We start from the raw sequence: 25220 nt of genomic DNA, 5'->3' as shown, positions 1-25220 counted from the left end.
AAACATAACTATATAAGCATATGCATATATTCAGGAAAATAAAAGATTTGGGGAAACATGATAGCTTTCAAATATGTGAAGGACTTCATGTGGAATGAAGATTAGATTTGTTCTGTGTAGCTACATGGTAGAATTAGAACTGGGGTGAAACAGGTGGAAGTTTCAGGGGAACATTTTTCAGTTTATCTTTAGGAAGAATGTTTTAATAATTAGAACCCTTTGAAAGAAATGGATACCCTCACTGGAATTACTGCAGAGAGGATTCCAGGAGATTAGCCTAGATGACCTCTAAGTTTCTTTCCAACTCTGACACTTGAGTCATGTGTCATAACAAAACATATCTGAGGGATATAGAGAAAGGTAAGTGAATTTTACAACAAAAGAATTGTTACCAACTGTGGTTGTTTAAGGCCTGTACTGAGTAGAGTCCAAGGAAACTGTTAGGTCTGTATTGATAAGTCTGAGGTTCTCTTATCAAGGAGGCAGGATCTGAATAGAATACTGAAGGGGACAGGAGAATCCTGTAAGGGAGTCACCCGAGACTTTTACTAGGGAGAATATAATTACTGCAAAAGTCATAGCTAAAAGGGATACATCTCAGAAATAGGCTAATTGGATAAAGCATGTATGCCTGCCATAGGAGGGGTGGAGGTTGGAGGAACAGGAGACGGAAGAACATTAGGCAATTATAATCCAGGTTATCCTGGAAAATAACTTCGAAACACTAGGTGAAATGTCTATTTTATTTGAAACAGAGACTCCCTCTGTCACCCAGGCTGGGGGGTGCAGTGTTGCAGTCTCCTCTCACTGCAACTTCTGCCTCCTGGGCTCAAGCAATTCTCCTGCCTCAGGCTCCGGAGTAGCTGGGATTATAGACGTGTGCCTCCAAGCTCAGCTAGTTTTTGCACCATGTTGGCCTGGCTGGTCTCAAACTCCTGACCTCAAGTGATCCGCCCACCTTGGTCTTCCAAAGTGCTGGGATTACAGACATGAGCCACTGTGCCCGACCTGTTAGGTGAAAATTTTAGACTTAGACTTTGTACATAATGAAGGAGAGGAAGAATGTGGTCAAAGCTACGAGAGAAGTAGTTTCTGTTGAGTGAGTTGCTTGGTGCTAAAGGTGAGGAATCTCTAGGAAGAAAGGGCTAGTAGCAGGAGAAACCAGCACAGCGATGACTTGAGCCTAAGCTAACACTGTGTCTTACATAATGCTGTTTATACAGATGAAGAGGTAGATATGAGAGACACTGTAAAACCGTAAAAAGTATGGCAATAGCCTAGAAACACAGACCGGTGAAGTCAGGGATTAGTGAGGCATTACAGCTCCTTCCTTCTGGAAAGAGTGGTATTGCTCCTGTAATAAGGATGATGAGGATGAAGAATATCTGTGTCTTCAGCACGCCTTGTTGCTGTTGGTGATGTGTCTGATCTTTTATGCTGGCCTCTGGCCATTGCTCACATAAGGCTGTCCCTGTGCTATGTGCACCATCCCTGCTACTTTCTTTCCCTGATTTTGGCCCCTGCCTGGAGCTCTCAGCTCTCTCAATTCAGTCTAAAACAGAATATTTGGGATTATTTTAGATGTTGAGTTGTCGTGGCAGTAACCGCTGCTTATGGTAATGAACCTTAGGTAATTCTCAGGCAAGTCACTTTGGCTTGCTTATACTGAGGTGAAATAGTTTCCTGTACCTAATTAACCAAGTCTCTCTAGTCTATTTCCCTACTCTCCCTATTCTGAAAGTTCTCTTCACTTTAAAAATGAAAGAGTAGAGCTGGGCACCATGGCTCACACCTATAATCCTAGCACTTTGGGAGGCTGAGGTGGGTGGATTGCCTGAGCTCAGGAGTTCGAGAACAGCCTGAGCAACAACAGTGAAACCCTGTCTCTACTAAAATACAAAAAAGTAGCCAGGCGTGGCGGCGTGTGCCTGTAGTCCCAGCTACTCGGGAGGCTGAGGCAGGAGAATTGCTTGAACCTGGGAGGCAGAGGTTGCAGTGAGCAGAGATGGCGCCACTGTACTCCAGCCTGAGACTCTGTTTCCAAAAAAAAAGAAAGAGTAGAAAACGCTGGCAAGATAATGGATGTAAACTAAGTCTCCACTTACATAGTTGCTTTAGTCTATATAGGATCTTAAGAATCAACGGTAGAGGAAATCTTCATATGTAAAACAAAGGTATTATGTAATACTTCACGTATACTTTGAAGGTGTTACCCAGGTAGGTATGACGAATAAAGGGATTATATGATTCTACAAGTTTTTATTGGTTGGCTGGTGTTTTTGTTTTTAGTTATATACAGGGTGGCAGGTAGAGGGGGCTCACCTGAATAAATACTTTATAATTTGTCCCATGATCTAAGTATATATACATATATATATATAATTTGAAAAAGTTAGGCTTGTAAAACCTAAAATCATTATGTTTTTTGTATTAATAGTATATGCATATATGACACTAGTTATATGCCAAATGTTGTTTTAAGTACTGTATATATCTATAGACTAATTTAATTTTCACAATATTCCTATAAGGTAGATACTGTTTGTTATCATCATCAGTTTACAGATAATGTACTGAGACACAAAAAGGTTATGTGCTTTGCCCAGATCAAATAGTTCATAAGTATCAGGGCCGAGTGATGAACCCAAGCAGTCTGGCTTCAGAGTCCCTGCCCTTAGCCACTGCACTCTACTACAGGCTGAGCATCCCTTATCAGAAATGTTCAGACCACAAGTGTTTTAGATTTACGAATATTTACCTACACATAATGAGATATCTTGGGGATGCGACCCAAGTCTAAACACAAAATTCATTTATGTTTCATATATACCTTTATAGACATAGCTTGAATGTAATTTAATACAATATTTAAAAAATTTTGTGCATGAAACAAAGTTAAGTACTTATGTGTGAAATGTTCCACCTATGGTGTCATATTGGTGCTCAAAAAATTTTGAATTTTGCAGCATTTTGGATTTTGGATTTTCAGATTTGAGATGGTGAACCCATATATTCACCTATTTTTATATAGTATGCATGAATTAGCAGAGAAACCAAACCATTACCCCCAAATTAAAATTTTCTCCCATGATGAAAATCAAACAGTGAACCAAATTCTGGCTCTGTGACATCTTTATCCCTTGTGAATGAATTTTTTTCAGTAGTTGCAAACACTGGGAATTAGAAGAAAAAAAAGGTATTTTAAACACAGGGAAATTTTAATCCAAATGGAAAATTCATATTTTATCCAGTGTTTACACATAGTGTTTCCGGAAGTTCCCATTTTGGAGGTAATTTCAGTTATTTCTGGCCACACCCTGGATGGCAATGGAATAATTTCATAGTGCTTTTATAACAGGCAATATCTACGTCAGTGGATGGTTCATCTAAGTTCAACCTGGTTCAGGAAAGATAGGCAAAGGAGAGCTTCATCCACCTCCTCTCCCAACCCTACCTTTCCAGTGGTTGTTTTGTTCCTTCTTTGCAGTGGCTCCCGTCCTGTCTAATTTAAGCAAAATTTCAGTTTTTTTTTTTTTTTTACCTCCATTAACTTATACTTTTCATAAAGCAAATTGGGAAGCCAAAAGAATAACAGGAGAATGATGGAGCTTTTTGAGAATTAAAAAATTTGAATTAACATTAAGATGCAAGTAAGCACCGTGGGAGAGGGGCATGGCGAGTCAATTGTATATAGTATACGTGTGTGTATAAAACACTTCTTTCCTGCCTCATTCACCCTCTTTAGACCGCATAAGCTAACATGAGTAAGTTCTGACTCAGAAACAGGGTCAAAGATGTATATTTTTTCTCCTTTGTCATCAAAAGAAGACCTGACCACGTGCACAGTGTATAAAGGATGCCAGTGGGAAGATTAACTTTACTGTCAGGCATTGTAAGGGAAACAGAAACTCACATGTGGTGAGATAGGAGTTCAAGAGGAATTCATGGTAATATAATATGAGGAATGGGGCTACAATTGCGTCCCCAATGAGACTATAGAAGGCACACAATCCAGGCGAGTGCGATTTAACATCATGAAATAATCTCCAAAAATTAAAATCAAATAAGGTAGCATTTTACTCTCTTCTTGTAAATTTTATACCATTTTAATTTTTACTGGAGGCCTGCTGCTGACAAGGGTATTTAAAGGGATCCCCCTGGGCATTTCAGAGATCCTCAACTGGATGGCAAGGACCAAATAAATGCCTTGTGCTTTTCTGCCCCACCTGTGCCTGCACCTGAGGGGCGCACGCGGGGGCACTCAGCCCTCGACTCACTGATTTGACAGGTGGAAGTGGGATGGGGAAGGCCGGAGACCGACCAACCCCAAAAGCAGTAGCGTGTGGAGCCGAACGTGGGAGGGGGTCGGCTGAGGCGGATTGAGGGGTGGGATGCCGAGGTGCGGCGACAGGACTCGGAGGACGAAAGACTGCAGCAGCGGTGGTCGCCAACTGAGGTGGGCACTGGGGGACCCACCCTGCGAGGAGGCGGGGGCGGGGGCGCGGCGCGGCAAGGCGGGGCGGCAGCCGGGAAGCCCTCCTTCCCAGCGGCGGAGGTGACTGGCGGGCGGGGGGCGGGAGACGCTCTGTCCCACGCTTTCCCAGCGCTCGGTGGTTTAAAGATGGCGGCGGCGGCAGCGGCGGCGTTTGGGGCGCGGAGCCGCGGGAGGAGGAGGGAAAAGCAGAATCTGTGAGTCGCCTGGAGGCAGTGCGGCGGCTGCCGTGAGGAGTCCGAGTGCGGAGCCGCCGGCGCCCCAGCCTCTCAGGTCCAGGGTCTGGGCTGGGAGGGAGAGGCCGGAGCAGCGCCAGGAGCCCGAGGCCGGAGTCGAGGAGGAATGTGACCAGGGGTCGGCGGGGGCGCGGGAGTACGCGAGAGCAGGGATGGGGCAGCAGGTGGGCCGCGTCGGGGAGGCTCCGGGGCTCCAGCAGCCTCAGCCCCGCGGGATCCGGGGCAGCAGTGCAGCCAGGCCCTCCGGCCGCAGGCGGGACCCGGCGGGGCGCACCACAGAGACCGGCTTCAATATCTTCACCCAGCATGGTGAGTGTGTCTGGGAGCCGGCGTGAGGGCGTGCGGGAGGCCGGGGGTGGGGTCGGGGCGGGGTGGGTGACGGACGGGCTGCCCGGGGGGTCGGGGGTGGAGGGTGCCTGAGAGTGGGGGCGGAATCTGCTGCCATCTGGTTCAGTCCTGGGAGGCGAGTCACACCCCTCCCCCCTCGCGTCTCCAGCTTGGGTGGCAGATCCCGGGGGCGGAGAAGGAAAGAGAAGTGGGCTTGGGGACCCTGCATGGTCTGTCCTCTACTCTGGGACGGGACTATGCGGCTGGAGAAAGAGAGTGAATGGCAGCTTCAGGAGAGGGAAGGATGAAGGGCAGTATGAGCTCAGTCCCAGAGGTGGGAGCATAAACCCGTCGTTAGTGAAGGGGAAATGGGTTGTGTCCTAAGGGACTGGGAAATAGGAACCGAATTTCAGGAGATTGTGGCGTAGAAGGTAATGTATTTACGTCAGGTGATGAGCAGTGTCACGATAGTGAACTGTGGAGTGCCCAGAAATGCCTTTCTGTAGGAAAGATGAAGGTAGCATCTCATCACTTTTGACATGCTTTTGTGGTTTGTTTTGTTTTGTATTTCGTTTTTACTAGAAGTGAAAGGCTTTGCCAAAGCCTCTGTACTATGCTTCAGAGTAGGACACACAATTCTGAGATTGCTGGCAAGGGTTAGAGGTTGGTGGGCATGGTTAGGACTTCAGTCAGTATTTTTCCCCTTCATAGTGTGTGTGTGTTCGCGTGCCCATATACATACATACATGTATGTGTGCTCCCTGTAGTCTGAAACCTATTATTTTGATCTCATTGTCAATGTATTTTTAGAATAGTTGTCTCCAAACTGTTGTTTTTTTTTTTTCTTTGAGACAGAGTCTCGCTTTAGTGCCCATTATGGAGTGCAATGGCGGGACCTCGGCTCACTGCAGTCTCCGCCTCCCGGATTCAAGTGATTCTCCTGCCTCCCGAGTAGCTGGGACTGCAGGTGCGCACCACCACGCCTGGCTAATTTTTGTATTTTTGGTAGAGACGGGGTTTTGTCATGTTGGCCAGGCTGGTCTCGAACTCCTGACCTCAGGTGATCCGCCTGCCTTGGCCTCCCAAAGTGCTGGGATTACGGGTGTGAGCCACCTTTCCTGGCCGCAACTCTTTTTTTTTTTTTTTTTTTTTTTGAGACAGAGTCTCATTCTGTCACCCAGGCTGGAGTGCAGTGGCACGATCTTGGCCCACTGCAACCTCCGCCTCCCAGGTTCAAGCGATTCTCCTGCCTCAGCCTCCTGAGTAGCTGGGATTACAGGCCCCCGCCACCATGCCTGGCTAATGTTTTGTATTTTTAGTAGAGATGGGGTTTCACTATGTTGGCTAGGCTGGTGTGGAACGCCTGACTCATGATCCACCCGCCTCAGTCTCCCAAAGTGCTGGGATTACAGGCATGAGCCACTGTGCCTGGCCACATGTCTCCTATTAAAGATGTGCTTGAGTGTCTCTTTCAGGTATATGAACACTTTGTGAAGGTGATATATGAGCTAATCTTTATTAAAATGACTTCCTAAAACATAGGATGGAAGAATGGATTAGTAGTTTACAGGGAAGAAATCATCCAAGTAAGCTTCACTTTGTGGGAAGTGTTACTATGCATTAAACTTGGCCTAGTAGGCAGTGATGATCCTCCTCCTCTACTATCTTATTCGGTATATAAGATTTTCCAAGAAAGAGGAAGTAGTGAAGAATGGAATAGGAAGACATTTTGAGGATTTGGATCCATGGAGAGGGAGAACAGGTTGGGCAGAAGAAACAACTTGAGCAAGAACATGGGAATAGATATAATTTGATGATAGGATAGTGAGGAGACATCTGTCAGGAATGAAGCATCATTATGAGTTGGAAGAAAAAGATCATAGAGCAAAAATTGGAAGAGTTCTGGTTCTGGCTCCACCTGGCTGGGTGATTTTAGTCACCATCTTTGGGTTTCTTTATCTGTAAAGTGAGGAGGTTGGACTGGATGATCTCTAAGATACTTTCTGATTTTAAGATTTTATGATTCTAATTAAGAAGCAGTAGAAAGAAAATTTTGATAGGCTGGATGGGACTGGGTTATGGAAAATCTGGCAGAGAAGTTTATATTCGTTTACCTGATTGGCTAGTCTTCACCTGAAAGACTGGCCTTGAGTGGTGGCAGTGGAAATAGGAGGAGTAATTTCAAGGGGCCTTTCATTCATTCAACAAACAAGGGGTTTTTTTGAGCACCTATTACATACTAGGTTGTGGGAATGTTGCTGTGAACATAACAGAGTCCCTGCCCTTTGGAACTTAAAGGACTTTATGATTTGATAGAGGATGAAAGAAGAGAGATCACTTTGGAGTATTTGTTAAGGGCATGAACTCTGGACCCATTTTTCCTGGATTTGAAACCTTGCTTGGCTGCTTATGAGCTTTGTGACCTGGGACAAGTTATTTAACTTTTTTGTGCCTTGGACTCTTCATTTGTAAAGTGGTGATAATAATAGTATCTAGTATTAAATGAATAGTGGCTGGGCACGTAGTATGAGCTAAATGTGTGTTAGCTGCTGCCATTACTAATACTACTGTTATTATTAAAAATAGGGATAATTCAGCTGGGTGCGATGGCTCATGCCTGTAATCCCAGCACTGTGGGAGGCCGATGTGGGTGGATCACGAGGTCGGGAGTTTGAGACCAGCCTGAGCAACATGGTGAAACCTTGTCTGTACTAAAAATACAAAAATTAGTTGGGCATGGTGACACGTGCCTGTAGTACTAGCCACTCAGGAGGCTGAGACAGGAGAATCACTTGAACCCGGGAGGCAGAGGTTGCAGTGAGCCAAGATCGTGCCACTGCACTCCAGCCTGGGCGACACAGCAAGACTCTGTCTCAAAAAAAAAAAAAAAAAAAAAATAGGGATAATTCAAAGATGACACCAGGATTCAGAACCTGGCTAACTGGAATGATGATGATTCTATTGACAAGTTTGGAAGTTAGAAGCTGATTGAAAAAATGGGAATAGGGCAAGTTTATTGCCAAAGACTAGTATGAAAAGAAAGGAATTAGCAAATAATATAGGAAACAAAGATGAAGTGAGTACTGTTTTTTAGACAGATGAGTTTTAAAACTTTTTTTCTGTAGATCATAGTTTCTTAACCTTGCCGGCATTGTTATTTTGGGTTGGCTAATTCTGTGTTGTGGGGGGCCGTCTTGTGCATTGTAGGATGTTTAGCAGCATCCCTGGACTCTACCCACTAGATGCCAGTAGCACCCTCTTTTTGCCCCTTACTTGTCACAAGTAAAAATGCCTACAGACATTGTTCAATCTCTTGGGGGGAGTGGAATTGCCCCTAGTTGAGGACAGCACTTAGAAATGTGATAGATTCTGAACTGAATGAATGAATGAACTAGATTCATAAGCTTCTCAGTGGATGTATCATTTGACATTAACATGGTAAATCTAGATGCTCGAATCTAGTGTACAAATTACTGTCTTGAGTTTGCAGTATTAAGGTATTTGCACATAATTTCATATATGAACGTTAGGTCTGTTAGACTCCTGAGGTTTTTTTTGTAGGTTTTAATGTAAGCCAAATAATACATTTAGTTAATCAGTAAAAAGGTACATGCATTATGGAAATGGTTTGTCAGAGTCCAGGACTTTTCTTTCTTTAGCTAAAATGGTCATTTTTCATTGTTAATAATATGTGGGTAAGCTGTGGTGATAATTGGCCTTGCCAAAAGTGATTTTTGTGAATATACTTTAGAAGGAACAAAATAGGGCCGTTTTTGGTATGAAAGGAGTGAGTGCTGTGTGACTTTTCTGAGCTCTGCTAATTTTTTTTTTTTGTAAACACTTACTTTTATTTATGTTTTATTTTAGAGAAAAGTCTTGCTCTGCCACCCAGGCTGGAGTGCTGTGCTGCGATCATAGATCACTGCAGCCTTAAACTCCTGGACTCAAGTAATCCTCCTGCCTCAGCCTCCCGAGGAGCTGAGACTACAGGCACATGCTACCACACCTGGGTAATTTTTTGTATTTTTTTTTTTTTTTTTGTAGAGACGGAGGTCTCACTATGTTGCTCAGCTGTTCTCAAACTCCTAGGCTCAAGTGATACTCTGCCTCAGCCTCCCAAAATACTGGGATTATAGGTGTGAGCCACCGCGAGAGGCAAGCTCTGCCATTAAACCTTTTTGGTGAGCTGATGTTTTGTGACTAATAATCTAGGGTTGAATACTTACTTGTCTGTATCACATATATCTTTTAACAGTTGAATGATTTTACTTCAGCTTCCGTCTCTCATTTTCTAAAAATTCTATTAAAATTTAACATTAGGCTGGGCACAGTGGCTGACACCTGTAATCCCAGCACTTTGGGAGGCTGATGTGGGTGGATCACCTGAGGTCAGGAGTTCGAGATCAGCCTGGCCAACATGGTGAAACCCCACCTCTACTAAAAAAATACAAAAATTAGCCAGGTGTGGTAGCGGGCACCTGTAATCCCAGCTACTTGGGAGGCTGAGGCAGGAGAACCCCCTGAACCCAGGAGGCAGGGTTTGCAGTGAGCCGAGATCGTGCCACTGCACTCCAGCCTGGGCGACAGAGCAAGACTCCCTCTCTAATAAACAAACAAACAAAAAACCTTAAATTATGAAGTTTGGAATAACAAAAATTTTTCCTTAAACTCATTATTTTAAGTGATCTGATTTATCTATTTATTTATTTTATTTTGGATCTGTGTTTTTTTTGTTTTTTTTTGTTTTTTTTTGTAGTGAGGTAGGGTCTCACTCTGTTGCCCAAGCTGGAGTGCATTGGCGAGATAATGGCTCACTGCAGCCTGGGACCTCCCAGGCTCAAGTGATCCTGTCACCTCTCAGCCTCCTGAATACCTGGGACTGTAGGTGTGTGCCACCATGCCTTTCTCTCTCTGTCTCTTTTTTTTTTTTTGGTAGAGAGAGTTTTGCCATGTTGCCCATGCTGGTTTTGAACTCCTGGGCTCAAGTGATCTGCCTGCCTTGCACTCCCAAAGTTCTGGGATTACAGGTGTGAGCCACCACACCCGGCCAGTAGTTCATGTGGAATGAAGGCTGTCAGCACCCCAGGTTGAAAATGATACTATGGAAAGGACAGAAAGGCTGTTGCAAGGGAATTTTAATTATGGTGACTTAATATAAGAACTAAACTTCATTTTTTATTTTTATTTATTTTTATTTTTTTCTTGAGCACCAATCCTGAAGACTAAACTTTTAAAAATAAGTCAGCTGTTAGATTTTTATTAACCTCCAAATCTGTGTAAGTTATAGATGTGTAGTGGGGGTCCGTATTTTTAGCAAAGTAGTAAGTTGTAATACAGATTCTGTTATCGTAGCCCAGTTGGCAGTAAAATTCCAAGTAAAGTGATGAAGTCTGAAGTTTCTCCGTAAGGGTCTTCAGCCTGCTTTATTCAATAGTTTATTTATTTACTTAGGTGGGTTTTTGTTTTTTTTTTTTTTTTTTTTGAGACAGGATCTTGCTCTGTTGCCCAGGCTGGAGTGCTGTGGTGTGATGATAGCTCACTGTAGCCTCAAACTCCTGGCTGAAGCCATTCCTGACTCAGCCTTCTGGGAAGTTGGGACTATAGGTGTGTGCCACCATGCCTGGCTAACTTTTAAATTTTTCTGTAGAGACGGGATTTTGCTGTACTGCCCAGGCTGGTCTTGAATTCCTAGGCTCAAATGATTCTCCCACCTTGGCCTCCCAAAGTGCTGGGATTACAGGCATGAGGCCCTGCATCTGGGGCCTCATTTCTTTTTTTTTTTTTTTTGAGAGGGAGCCTTGCTGTGTCTTCCAGCCTGGAGTGCAGTGGCGCGATCTTGGCTCACTGCAACCTCCACCTCCTGGATTCAAGCAATTCTCCTGCCTCAGCCTCCGGAGTAGCTGGGATTACAGGCAGCTACCACCACGCCCGGCTAATTTTTGTGTTTTATTAGAGATGGGGTTTCACCATGTTGGTCAGGCTTGTCTTGAACTCCTGGCCTCGAATGATCCACCCCCCTCAGCCTCTCAAAGTGTTGGGATTACAGGTGTAAGCCACTGTGCCTGGCCTTTTTTTTTGTTGTTATTGTTGTTTTAAAGGTATTTAATTCCTCTGAATATCATCTTTAAAGGACCTGACTTGATTTTTGTCAAAATAAATCATAAGATGTAACCAGTCTGTGGGTTCTTCATGAGTTTCAGGCCAGGCGCGGTGGCTCACACTGGTAATCCCAGTACTTTGGGAGGCTGAGGCGGGCGGATGACAAGGTCAGGAGATCAAGACCATTCTGGCCAACATGGTGAAACCCTGTCTCTACTAAAAATACAAAAATTAGCTGAACGTGGTGGCGTGCACCTGTAATCCCACCTATTCAGGAGGCTGAGAGGCAGGAGAATCACTTGAACCTGGGAGGCAGAGGTTGCAGTGAGCCGAGATCGTGTTACTGCACTCCACCCTGGGCAATGAGCAAAAATCCCGTCTCAAAAAAAAAGTTAGACAGGCATGGTGGCGGGCACCTGTAATCCCAGCTACTCGGGAGGCTGAGGCTGGAGAATCACTTGAACCCGGGGGGCAGAGGTTGCAGTGAGCTGAGATGACACCACTGCACTCCAGCCTGGGGGACAGGGCGAGACTCCATATCAAAAAAAAAAAAAGAGTTAAGTGTAAGGCAGTAAGTACACTGACCTCCCCATGAATTTTTCACGGCACAAACTTTAACACTTTCTGCAGAGTATCCTGTTCGTCTAGGCTTTTCATAGGATGTGAAGTTAATGGCATGTGATGTTACTTAGCGTAATCTGCTAAAAAGTGATCGTCTGCTTGGAAGAAAAGCTGTGGGCTGCAATCACACATCCAAATTGACAGACATCTGAATGGATTCTATATAAAAAGAAAAGATTTGTGTCTTCTGGAATATGAATGTCCACTTTTAATAAATTCAAACAGATCCTGACATAAACATCATGGATTTTACGTGACCCATGATTTCATGGATTCTTGGCACCAAATCTCTGGGCATTGTATAACCCAACCCACTGCAGTAGGGAGGAAACAGCTTGAAAGGACACTCCTGGTAGGAAATATGGGTTTTTTTTTTGGCGGGTAAAATCCTCTATGGGAATAATTATCAATTAGAGGATAACCTGTGAAAAACTTCTCTGAGTGGTTTAAGTTTAAAAGATTTTACACTGAATTGCCAGTATTGATGAAAACATAAGTGTCTGTCTTCATGATGTAGTTGACAATGGGGCAAAACTCAGTTACCCACCTGAATGCCATAATAGGTTGTTTTTGTGGTTTGTTTGAGACGGAGTCTTGCTCTGTCACCCAGGCTGGAGTGCAGTGGTGCGATCGCAGCTCACTGCAACCTGTCTCCTGGGTTCAAGCGATTCTCCGGCCTCCGCCACCCAAGTAGCTGGGATTACAGGCACATGTCATCACGCCTGGCTAATTTTTGTGTTTTCAGTACAGATGGATTTTCACCTTATTGGCCCGGCTGGTCTCAAACTCCTGGCCTCAAGTAATTCACCCTTCTTGACCTCCCAACGTGCTGGGACTACAGATGTGAGCCACTGTGCCCAGCCAGTCTTTAAGGTCAGGTTTTTGTATGTGTCTAAAAACTCTTGTTGGATTACGTCACCATAAAGAAGATGTTAATCCGCTGAGGACAGTGCTAACAGTTTGTCTTCTCTTTTAGCCTGTTGGCCTAATAAGAAAAATGTAAGAACCTCATATCCCCATCGAGACTTTTTTCACCCCAAGGAACTCTAATGGCCTGTCTGACTTTCACATCTGAGGGGTGGGAGGTCACTAGGATAACCAGAATTGGATTTTGATGAGAGCACTTTGAATGCTCTCAAAGTGTGAAGTAAAAGCCTCATCTGTGAAGTAAAAGGCTCATACTTGTAAAAGTACGTCCAGTCTACACATTCTGTCACATTGTAGTGGGGAAGACTGAGAGGTACCACATCAGGAGGAGAGTCAGGAGCGACAGTGGCAGGAGACCCCATGTGAGAGATCTCAGTGGGAAGGGCAGTCTGGAGAGCCAGGGCCATCCATAGCAGCTCGGAAGCTTGTGAACTGCAAGTTCTTCTTGACTGATTTCTTCTGAGTGAAAAGACCTTCAGTTTCACCAGTTGAACATTCAGCAGTATGTAGTTGTCAAAACTAATGCTACTAAAAACCAGACTTTCAGATTGGCTTAAACTTCTGCCATATACGGCTTATAAAACATACACCTGTAGAATTTCAGAAGAGATATAAAGCACAAGCTGAAGTTTGTTTTCTGCATTCCATGCTTTAGTCAAAACACTCAAGATTTGCTGTGAACTACTCCATAAATAGAAAAAAAGACATGGTTTGGTAATTTCTTCCTTGGTAGTAGATTTTCCTGACAAAGCAACCACCTCCTAAACAAGGCACTCTCCTGTGTAGCACACACCCAGCTCGCAAGTGGCAGGCAGCTGGTGCTCAACCTGCTTTAAACAGAAAACAAAAACCAAACCAGAAAAACCAGCATCCCCCCACCATTGTATGTTTTTATTCTTCTTTGCTTCAGTCTCTTTCAAAATAGGGAATGATGATAATATTTGTGTAGTTTTTAGAGCTTTTGAAGACCTTTATGTCTTTCATCTCTTTTGACCTTTACAAATACTCTGAAATAGGTGAAGCAAGTATTAATCTTCCCATTTTGTAGATGAAGAGGAGTTTAGAAAATTAAGTGACTTCTTGAGGTCACATAGCTGTTAAATGATAGAGCTGGGACTGATAGTTTTGTCTCCAAGTCTTGCCATAGTGTAGAGATTTAGAGAATGTGGGTTTTAAAATCAGTTATAATTGGATATAAATCCTGCTTTGTGTCTGACATTGGTACATGGTTTATCCCTCACAACAGGTTGTTGCAATAATTAAATGATAAAATTGTACGAGACTCTTAAGGAAGTGCCAGGTACTGTGGTGCTCAATAGATATCAGTTTTATTGTCATTATTTACCTCAAGATGATTGTGAAGATTATATGAGTTGTATGTGAAAATGTTTTGTAAACCTAAGCACTGCCATTGTTACTGCGATGGCATGCCAAAGCGTAGAATTGCCTTAGCATTTATATTTATTACTTTATTTTCTCTTCTTATTAAGTTACTCTTATTAGAGGATTTTCAGAAAGCAGTAAAAGGTAAGGGAATTTTGGGGATCTGAAATCACAGGAGAATCTGAAATCACTTTAGGTCTACCTTCCTTGTAAGGTAAGTCATACCTTCTCTAGACCATTTATTTGTCTTTGTCTTAGGGATTGGGTGTCAGTATATGTAGTGCATGGTTCTTACAGACATCTTTTTCTTCCATCAAATAACTTAAGCCAGAAACACTGGCAAATGCAAATTTAAAGTTGATAGAGACTTCATTCTAAGTTGGCCCATTTGTTTGCTGGTTAATAGTTAATGACTTTTTAAAATGACTTTGTTGTAACCTTCTTTATCTGACATCCTTTAAGACCTTTTTTTTTTCTTCTCTGTTTTCTTCTTTTGTTCTCTTCTTTTTTTCTTTTACCTCTGGATGTAAAGTTTCTTCTTAAAAGCTTGTTTAGGACAGGCATGGTAGCTCACGCCTGTAATCCCAGCATTTTGGGAGGCCGAAGCAGGTGAATTGCTTTAAGCTCAGGAGTTCAAGACCAGCCTGGGCAACATGGCGAAACCTTGTCTCTACAAAAAATACAAAACCTAGCCAGGTATGCTAGTGTACACCTGTAGTTCCAGCTACTGGGGAGGCTAAGGTGAGAGGATCACTTGAGGCCAGGAGGTTGAGGCTGCAGTGAACCATAATCATGTCACTGCACTCCAGCCTGGGTGACAGAATGAGAACCTGTCTCAAAAAGAAAAAAACTTGTTTAGTACGATTATCTTCTTGAAGTTGTGAGTCAAATGGGCTTTTTCTTAATATGGCACTGCATATATAGAGACTTCAAAATACTTCAGAACCTTTTCAATGTTAACAAATGTCTTCTGGACTAGGTAAATATGTAGCTACTTCAAATCATATAGAACAGTTCTGAAACTTGAGTGTGGAGAGCTTGTAAAAGCAGATTGCTGGGTCCCACCTCCAGGTTTTCTGATTTAGGGCTGAGGAGGAGCTCAATAATATGCATTTCTGGCAAATTTTCAGGTGTTATAGGTGCTGCTGGCTGGGGACCATGCTTTGAGAATCCCCTGGTCATGTGAGATTAAGAAGAGTACTTGGCCTGGCATGGTGGCTCACACCTGTAATCCCAGCACTTTGGGAGGCCAAGGCGGGCGGATCACAATGTCAGGAGATCAAGACCATCTTGGGCAACATGGTGAAACCCCATCTCTACTAAAAATACAAAAATTAACCGGGTGTGGCAGCATGTGCCTGTAGTCCCAGCTACTTGGGTGGTTGAGGCAGGAGAATTGCTTGAACCAGAGAGGCAGAGGCTGCAGTGGGCTGCAATCACACATACCACTACATACACTATGAGATCATACCACTACACTCCAGCCTGGGCAACAGAGCAAGACTCTGTCTTGAAAGAAAAAAAAGAAGAGTACTTGATCAGAGGTGATTCAATGACTGTCAGAAAACAGGATGTAATGTACTCTCTTCAAAACTAGTTCAGAAATTCATTTGTTCCTAGCCTGTTAGTGTCCACATGCAAGTCACCACAGTCTTACACCATTTTTTTGGTGGTTTATCTCTATAAGTTCATATATTAGAGGTCTCTTGAGAGACACATTTTTGAAAGAATCTGGAGTTACCAGGGAAAGGGGAAGTAGGAAACAGTTCTGCTGATTCATTCTTGAGCAGATTGGGCTTCAGTTCCTGGAAGAATTAGGTAATGAAATAATTGGCATTTATTGAGGGCTGTGTGCCAGTCATGTTCTAAGTACTCAATATCTGTTTTTTCTTTTAAAACTCGTAAAACCCTAGTTGCTCAAATTAAAAAATATTAGAGACCAAAGAAGATGGGATGTCTATTTGTGATTCTATAGTTTTGGTATATGATGGTACCTAGTTATCTTTTAGAATATGTGTGTTTGTAGTTATACATATGTATGTATACATACACAAAGATTTTTAGGCATTTTTTACCCCATCTGTCTTGACCAGTGATGAGGTTTTCAGACTGGTAGGCCAGGGTTAGATTGTATGTGGCTATGGATTGAGTCTTAGATATATATGATGGTCTAATGAAGGAGAGGTAGGCACTCACCGTACCATTTGGAATCTCGTGGTAATGTTGAACTACTGTCTTAATCTTTAGGCCTAGTGTTACTAATATTTTATTTTATTTTATTTTTGAGACGGAGTCTTGCTCTGTTGCCGAGGCTGGAGTGCAATGGCGTGATCGAGGCTCACTGCAACCTCCACCCCCCGGGTTCAAGCGATTCTCCTGCCTGAGCCTCCTGAGTAGCTGGGACCACAGGCGTGCGCCATCACACCTGGCTAATTTTTGTATTTTTAGTAGAGATAGGGTTTCACCATGTTGGCCAGGCTAGTCTCGAACTCCTGATCTCAGATGACTCATCCACCTTGGCATCCCAAAGTGCTGGGATTACAGATTACAAGTGTGAGCCACCGCACCCAGCTGAGCCACACGCCGAGCGGCCTTTTTTTTTTTTTTGAGACGGAGTCTGGCTCTGTCACCCAGGCTGGAGTGCAATGGTGCTATCTTGGCTCACTGCAATCTCGGCCTCTTGGGTTCAGCCTCGATCTCCTGAGTTCAAGCGATTTTCCTTCCTCAGCCTCCCACAGAGGTGGAATTACAGGTGCGTGCCACCATGCCTGGCTAATTTTTGTATTTTTAGTAGGGACAGGGTTTCACCCCATTGACCAGGCTGGTCTTGAGCTCCTGACCTCAAGTGAGCCACCCGCCTTGGCCTCCCAAAGTGTTGGCATTACAGGCGTGAGCCACCGCACCTGGCCTCCAATGATCTCATATTAGAATCTATGTAACTGGCCAGGCGAGGTGGCTCATGCCTGTAATCCCCAGCACTCTGGGATGCCGAGGCAGGTGGATCATGAGGTCAGGCCTTCAAGACCAGCCTGACCAATGTGGTGAAACCCCGTCTCTACTAAAAATACAAAAATTAGCTGGGTGTGGTGGCGCACGCCTGTAGTTGCAGCTAATCAGGAGGCTGAGGCAGAAGAATTGCTTGAACCTGGGAGGTGGAGGTTGCAGGCCCAGATCACGCCACTGCACTCCAGCCAAAAAAAGAAGAATCTATGTAACCACATAATATATTTAGCTTATTATTGCAATATGCAACTTATAAAGACCTTTTCCCCCAAGTAATATGGCAGGAGAATTTAAAAAAAATTTTAGCTTAACGCTCCAGAGCATTTTCTGTTTTTTTATTCATTTATTCTATACTAATTGCCTATGTTGATGGCTCTGAGAGAATTTTTAGATACAATTTAGACAGAACTGCTATCTAAAAGATTGTTGCTGATCAAATAGATGTTGATGAACATCCTTACGAAACAACTAAAAAGAGATTTGTGTGTCTGTGTTTGTGAGGATTTTTTGTGCAAAAACTCTTGGTTACCAATCATTGCCTTTTTGGATTGAGTGCATAATTTCAGTATGTAAATTTGTTGTCATTATACTAATTAAAACATTCTGTAAGTATTTTCATATGAAATTCACTCAAATAAATGCATGGATAAATACACATTAAATATATTACTATCCAAAGTTTAAACTTAGTTGCTTAAAAATATAAAAACAACACTGAGCCTTTTTCCCACTTTGCTTGTTGCTGTAAATGTGCTGATTCTGCTGTGATAGAACTGCCGGCTTCTCCATAGTGAACTCTGCCAGCATTGGCTTTTGATCCAGCAGAACACTAAAGCTGGGCAGGCCCAGGCCATTTGTATTCTCGGGTTTGCTTTCTAGGGAGAAGTGTTCAGAAACCTTTCACTTCATGCGGATAAGGTCAAAGAAGATGTTCTGGAGCTTAGTATAATATGTAATACGTACACATGCAATTTTGTTAACATGTTTCTCTCTGTGTGCTAATTCCAGCAAATTAAAATAACAATACTGAGTTAGGACTGAAGATTACCACTTAGCATTTTGTTTCTAGGTAATTACTAAGAAAACATTTAAAAAAAAACCTGACAATACTAAGAAGTACAATCTGTATCACTCATCTGTTCCTTATAGGAAAGAAAGGTTGATACACAAAAGTTTTTGTTACAGTAGCCTTCTTTTACTTATTTTGAAATTGGCATTTTTCTTTTCTTCTTCTTTTTTTTTTTTTTTTTTTTTTGACACAGAGTCTCACTCTGTTGCCTAGGCTGGAGTGCAGTGGCACAATCTCAGCTCACTACAACCTCTGCCTCTGAGTAGCTGGGATTATAGGCGTGCGCCACCACGCCCGGCTGATTTTTGTATTTTTAGTAAAGAAAGGGTTATGCCATATTGTCCAGGCTGGTTTCAGACTCCAGGCCTCAAGTGATCCACCTGCCTTCGCCTCCTAAAGTTCTGGGATTACAGGCATGAGCCACAGCGCCTGGCCATGCATTTTTCAATTACATAAAAATATACAAAGGTATCTCAAGGTTAAAAAAACAATAATTCAGAAGCATATAGACTAGACATGAAAGTACCCTTTGACATTCTTGGCCCAATACATATTCTCTTTTTAGAAGAAACTACTGTTTGTGGTTTGATAGGTGTTTTCCACACCCAGCCATTTCAGAACTTTCTATATATTTACATATATATGAGTATATATATTAATACTTCTCTTGCTGTTTCATAAATGGCATTATACTGTATGAATTTTCTCCCCAGTTTTTTTCTTTTTTTCTCGTAGACCGAGTCTTGTTCTGTCGCCCAGGCTGGAGTGCAGTGGTACGATCTCTGCTCGTTGCAACGTCCACCTCCTGGGTTCAAGCGATTCTCCTGCCTCAGCCTCCCGAGTAGCTGGGACTATAGACACGTGCCACCACACCTGGCTAATTTTTGTAATTTTAGTAGAGAAGGGATTTCACCATGTTAGCCAGGCTGGTCTCAAACACCTGATCTCAGGCAATCTGCCCACCGCGGTCTCCCCAAGTGCTGGGATTACGGGCATGAGCCACCATGCCGGACCCCCAGTTTTTGTGTGTGTGTTTGTCTGGAAGATCTTTCTATTCCAGTGTTTGTAGATTACTCATCCTTTTTGACAGCTTTATAGTGTCCCATCCTCTAGCCATATATTTAACCACTCTCTTACTGATGAATACTTGTTTATAAGATTATTTAAATCTTCTCCATCTTTCCTGTGTTTTTTCTTTATATTTGTAATTTGAATGCATCCGAAGGGTATATATATTTGAGCCTGGAACCAACTTAATGTTTTTCCATCGTATTAATTTATGCATAGGCCATCAGTTCTCCACTGATTTGAAAAGCCATATTTATCATATAATATATTCTCATATATATATAGGTTGTTTTAAAACTCTATTGTTCCATTGATCTTTGTCTCCTCCTGCACATTGTTAATATACTATTTTAATTATTGTAAGCTTGTATAGTGTATATGTATATCTGATTAGTTCCCCAATCATGTTGTTGTTCTTAAAATTTTATTTAGATGTTGCATCTTTTTTTTTTTTTTTTTTTGAGATGGAGTCTCGCTCTATCACCCAGGCTGGAGTGCAGTGGCGCCATGTCAGCTCACTGCAAGCTCCGCCTCCCAGGTTCATGCCATTCTCCTGCCTCAGCCTCCCAAGTAGCTGGGACTACAGGTGCCTGCCATGCCTGGCTAATTTTTTTGTATTTTCAGTAGAGATGGGGTTCACCGTGTTAGCCAGGATGGTGTCGATCTACTTACCTCGTGATCCACCCGCCTCGGCCTCCCAAAGTGCTGGGATTATAGGCGTGAGCCACCACACCTGGCTTAGATGTTGCATCGTATATCTTCCAAAGATCTTTAGGATTATGTTGTTAAGATTTAGGAGATTTTGATGGTCATTATGTCAAATTATAGGTTAATTTTTCATTATTGTGTTCTTATGGCCAAGAACATGACATCCCTTTGCCAGTCCAGGCAAATATTTTTTTGCCCCTCAGTAAAAGATTTTTCATTTTCTTCATCTTGTTTTTGGACATTACTTGGTAGGTTTATTAGTGGACATTTTATGATTTTTGTTTTAAGTGTAATCTTTCCTAATTGCTTATTGCTAACATATAGGAAGCCTTGATTTTGTATGTCCATCTTGAGTCTAGGTTTGGTTGCCTTACTTGTATTGCATCTAATAACTTTGTACTGACATTTTTATTTTCTTGAAACTGATATTTCTAGAGAGTTTTGTTTTGTTTTGTTTAAGAGATAGAGTCTTACTCTGTCACCCAGGCTGGAGTACAGTAGCATGATCATAGCTCCCTGCAGCCTCCTGGGCTCAAGCAATCCTCCTGCCTACAGCATGCCAAGGTACTGGGATTACAGGTGTGAGCCACCATGCCTGAACTCTTTTTAGTTATTTTTACCACAATAATACATGCAGGCAGTTTTAGAAGTCAAAGAAATATGACAAGGTTTAAAATGGAAAAAAAAATTAGCAGCACCTGTCCATTTCCTCCCTATGTTGGTACTGTCCAGGATGGCAGCTAGTAGCCACTGTGGCTCTTTGAGCACTTGAAATGTCCTTTGTCCTAACTGAGAAGTATTGGCCAGAAGTGGTGACTCATGCCTGTAATCCTAGCAGTTTGGAAGGCTGAGGTGGGAGGATCACCTGAGCCCAGGAGTTTGAGACCAGCCTGGGCAATATAGTGAGACCCTTTCTGTATTTAAAAATAAATAAATACAAATAAGCTAATTGAGAAGTACTGTAATAAAATACACATTGTGTTTCAAAAACTCAGTATGGAAAAAATGAATATAAAGTACTGCATTAATTTTTTTTTATTGATTACATGTTTTAAATAATATTTTAGATAACAGACTAATATATATTAAAATTAATTTTTTGAATTTAAATTTTTGATGTAGTTATTAGAAAAGGTAAAATGGCATTTGCAGCTTGCATTATATTTCTTTTTTTTTTTTGAGACGGAGTTTCACCTTGTTGCCCAGGCTGGATTGCGATAGTGTGATCTTGGCTCACCACAACCTCTGCCTCCCGGATTCAAGCGATTCTCCTGCCTCAGCCTCCCGAGTAGCTGGGATTACAGGCATGCACCACCACGCCTGGCTAATTTTGTATTTTTGGTAGAGACGGGGTTTCTCCATGTTGGTCAGGCTGGTCTTGAGCTCCGGACCTCAGGTGATCCTCTTGCCTCGGCCTCCCAAAGTGCTTGGATTACAGGCATGAGCCACCATGCCCTGCCCAACTTGCATTATATTTCTAATGAACAGTGCTGCTTTAGATGGTAAGCCCTGTGAGAACAGGAACTTGGTCTTGTTCACCCCTGTAGTCCCTGTACCTTTAATGGTGCCAGTCACTCAGTAGTATTTAAATGAATTGATATATTCAGCAAGTAGGATGATATGGTTTGGCTCTGTGTCCCCACCCAAATCTCACCTTGAATTGTAATAATCCCCACGTGTCAAGGGTGGGACCAGGTGGAGATAATTAAATCATGGAGGCAGTTTCTCCCATGCTGTTCTCCTGATGGTGAGTTCTCACCAGGTCTGATAGTTTTATAAGGGGCTTTCCTACTTCACTTGGCTATTGTCTCTCCTGCTGCCCTGTGAAGAGGTGCTGTCTGCCATGATTTTAAGTTTCTTGAGGCCTCCCCAGCCATGTAGAACTGGGAGTCAATTAAACCTCTTTCCTTTATAAATTATCCAGTCTCTGGTATTTCTTCATAGCAGCGTGAGAATGGACAAATACATAGGGAGAGAGTATTTTCTTCATTGTACACTCAGAGATATTGTACCTGGCATGTTACAATGCAGATTTTATTCCACGGAGGTGTTTGAACCAATCTGAATTTTCTTTGCAGTTATTGATTGGTAAACAGTTATTTTAATTTTAATTTTTTTTTTGAGAGGGAGTCTTGCTCTGTCACGCAGGCTGTGGTGCCATCTTGGCTCACTGCAACCTCCATCACCCAGGTTCACAGTGTTGAACCGGCTGGTCTCGAACTTCTGACCTCAATTGATCCACTCGCCTCGGCCTTCCAAAGTGCTAGGATTACAGGTGTGAGCCACCATACCTGGCCTAAATTTGGTTTTATTCTCCAGTATATATTTTTCCTTTGATTACTGTATTTTTAGTTTAATTGCACTTATAAACATTTTATTTTTATTTTTATTTTTTGAGACAGGATCTCACTCTGTTGCTAAGGCTGGGGTGCAGTGGTACAGGCTTACTGCAGCCTTGTTCTCCTAGGCTCAAGTGGTTCTCCCACTTCAGCCCCCTGAATAGCTGAGACTATAGGCACATACCACCCCACCTGGTTAAATTAAAAAAATATTTTTTTAGGGATTGCATCTCCTTTGTTGCCCAGGTATGTCTCAAACTCCTGGGCTCAAAGCAATTCTCCCACCTCAGCCTCCCAAAGTGCTGGGATAACAGATGTGAGCCACCAGGTCCAGCCTAATTGCACTTTTAAGTCTTAGACTGGAAACTTCTTGAAGTCCCATCTTTATCACTATATGTCTTGTTTTCTGTTTTATTTTGTTCTTTCATTAACCCTGCTATTTGGAAAAATTCTAATGCTTTTATAAGTTCTTTGGTCTAATTGTTTCAAGTCTTCTGTTTTCTGAAATTATTAACTATCTTTAAAGAGAAAAGTCATCTTGGCTATATGCTGTGGTTGTCAAGGTGGCGTCAGCTCTGAGCAAATATTTTTCCAAGCTTCCAAGCTTGAATATTCTTAAGTCTGAGGTCATGCTCATCTGTTTATATTTAAATATCTGGCAGTATATGGAATACTTTTATTTTTGTTTATTTATTTATTTTTTTTTGAGACAGTCTTGCTCTGTTGCCCAGGCTGGAGTGCAGTGGTATGATCTCGGCTTACTGCAGCCTCCACCTCCCAGGTTCGAGCAATTCTCCTGCCTTAGCCTCCCGAGTAGCTGGGATTACAGGTGCCCGCCACTACGCCTGGCTCATTTTTTTTGTATTTTGTTGTAGAGGTGGGGTTTCACTGCATTAGCCAGGATGGTCTCGATCTCCTGACCTCGTGATCCGCCTACCTTGGCCTCCCAAAGTGCTGGGATTACAGGCATGTGCCACCACACCTGGAGAAATATTTTTATCCTTTAAAACTTTTCCTCTTAAAGGTTTTTTTTTTTTTTTTTTCGGTGAGATAAAGTCTTGCTCTGTCACTGCTAGAGTGCAGGTGACACGATCTGAGCTCACTGCAACCTCCACCTCCCGTGTTCAAGCGATTCTCCTGCCTCAGCCTACCATGTAGCTAGGTTTATAGGTGTGTACCACCACGCCCAGCTAATTTTTGTATTTTTGGTAGAGACAGGCTTCACCATATTGGCCAGGCTGGTCTCGAACTCCTGACCTCAGGTGATCTGTCCACCTCAGCCTCTCAAAGTGCTGGGATTATAGGTGTGAGCCACCATGCCTGGCCGGTGTTGCTTTTTAAAATCATTTTGTTTCTCATTTCAAGTATTTGCTTTTAACATATTTCTGTCCTGGTACAGTGGCTCATGCCACTTTAGGAGGCTAAGGGGGAAGATCGCTTGAGGCAGGAGTTTGAGACCATCCTGGGCAACATAGCAAGACCCCTGTCTTTAAAGATAAAATTAAAAGTTAGCTGTGTGCCTGTAGTCCTAGCTACTAGGGAGGCCGAGGTGGGAGGATTGCTTGACCCCAAGAGTTTGAGGTTACAGTGAGGTATGATTGTGCCACTGCACTCCAGTCTGGGTGGCAGAGTGAGACCCTGTCTCTAAAAACAAAAATAAAAAAAATGTTTCTTATTACTTGAAATCTTTGGCTGCAGTTTAAGAGCTGGCCATTTTGGGTCATTTCTCTGAATCTCTGAATTTCTCTGAATCTCCTGCTGGTTTGGTTTTCTTTTTCCTGAGAGTGAGTATTTGTATGAGGGTGTTGGTTGTTTTTAAGATAAAATTTTTGATTTTGGTAGCTAGAGAGACATAGGTATGAAAATTTAGAACTAGAAGAGACTGTAGAAGTCATATATTCTAATACACTTGAATTACAGATGGGTCAATGATACTTGGGTAGTTGAAACAAGTTGATTATGGACCCATAGCTTAACAGTAAATGTATGAGGAGAAAAAGTAGTATCTTTTCCTCATCCATTGCTAGGTTCATGGCTGAGACCACTACGGCAAAGGACAGATTAATGAGAAGAACATACAGGTTTATTTAAGTTTTATGTGACATGGAGCCTTCAGAAATGAAGACCCAAATAAACAGGGAAACTTGTGTATTTTTATGGTTAGGTTTGATGGAGAGTGGACAGTGTGTAGAAGTCTGATCGGACAAAGGGAGAATGATCTAATGATAATAACCTAGGGGGAACTTAGCAAGGCTTGTTTGGTCAGATTGTTCTCAATGTCCCTGTGTCTTCAGAGAGAAGGACATTCCTTTCCTCTGAGTAAAGGGAGGGTACCTCTGGAATTGAGGGTCTTATAACCTGCTTCAGAGAAGATCAGGTAATTGTTGTATGGTCTGCTTCAGCGGAGAGGGGCTGGAGAAGGTCAGAGAGACCTCTTCGCTTCTGCTGGTTCCTCAAATGCCAAGGTGCTGTATTTTGGACTAGTGTGCCCTAAACCCAGTCTTAGAGCACAGAACGACTAGAATCTAACCCATTTTTCTAGATTTAGTTTCTAGTTATTTTTTGTTAGTGTCTATTTTTCGCTTTTGGTAGTATTATTACATTGTTTATTGAGCATTTATGTGCCAACATTTCTGTAAACTTTATCTCATTTAATTCTTAGCTGATAAATGATGAAAACAGTTTTTAGAACGAGGCATGTATAACTCCAGAAGTTACACTCTTAACCATTGTGCTTTAGTGGTAGAATGGTTTAGGGACTGGGTGCTTGTGTGTCAGACACTATCCTGCTATTTCATTTAATTCTCAGAACTGCTCTAAGAGCTGAACATACTCTCTGGCTTTACAGACAAGGACATTTGGCTAAGAGAGATTGTCTTCTGCCTTCAGGCCACACAGCTAGTAGGTTGCAGAGCTTGATTATAAGTTTTGTGGTTTCCCAATTCTCT

General features: G+C 42.6%; 1 protein-coding gene and 1 pseudogene across 4 annotated transcripts in view; one reads left to right on the top strand and one right to left on the bottom strand.

Moving 5' to 3' along the window:
• The first annotated feature begins 4594 nt into the window (after positions 1–4594).
• Positions 4595–25220, top strand: part of ABL2 (ABL proto-oncogene 2, non-receptor tyrosine kinase) — a 119871-nt gene continuing 99245 nt past the window's right edge. For all 4 annotated transcript variants that reach the window (XM_015122847.3, XM_015122805.3, XM_015122831.3 and 1 more), the window contains exon 1: positions 4595–5037. In XM_015122847.3, the coding sequence (XP_014978333.2) occupies positions 4881–5037 (157 nt within the window). In that variant the 5' untranslated portion in view covers positions 4595–4880. The remainder of the gene's footprint in view (positions 5038–25220) is intronic.
• LOC100423256 (UDP-GalNAc:beta-1,3-N-acetylgalactosaminyltransferase 1-like) lies at positions 11823–13121 on the bottom strand (annotated as a pseudogene).

Source organism: Macaca mulatta, chromosome 1 (genome assembly GCF_049350105.2).
Source record: "Macaca mulatta isolate MMU2019108-1 chromosome 1, T2T-MMU8v2.0, whole genome shotgun sequence".
Lineage (NCBI taxonomy): Eukaryota > Metazoa > Chordata > Mammalia > Primates > Cercopithecidae > Macaca > Macaca mulatta.
The sequence above is the reverse complement of the archived record's forward strand: the minus strand, read 5'-3'. Positions and strand labels throughout refer to the sequence as shown.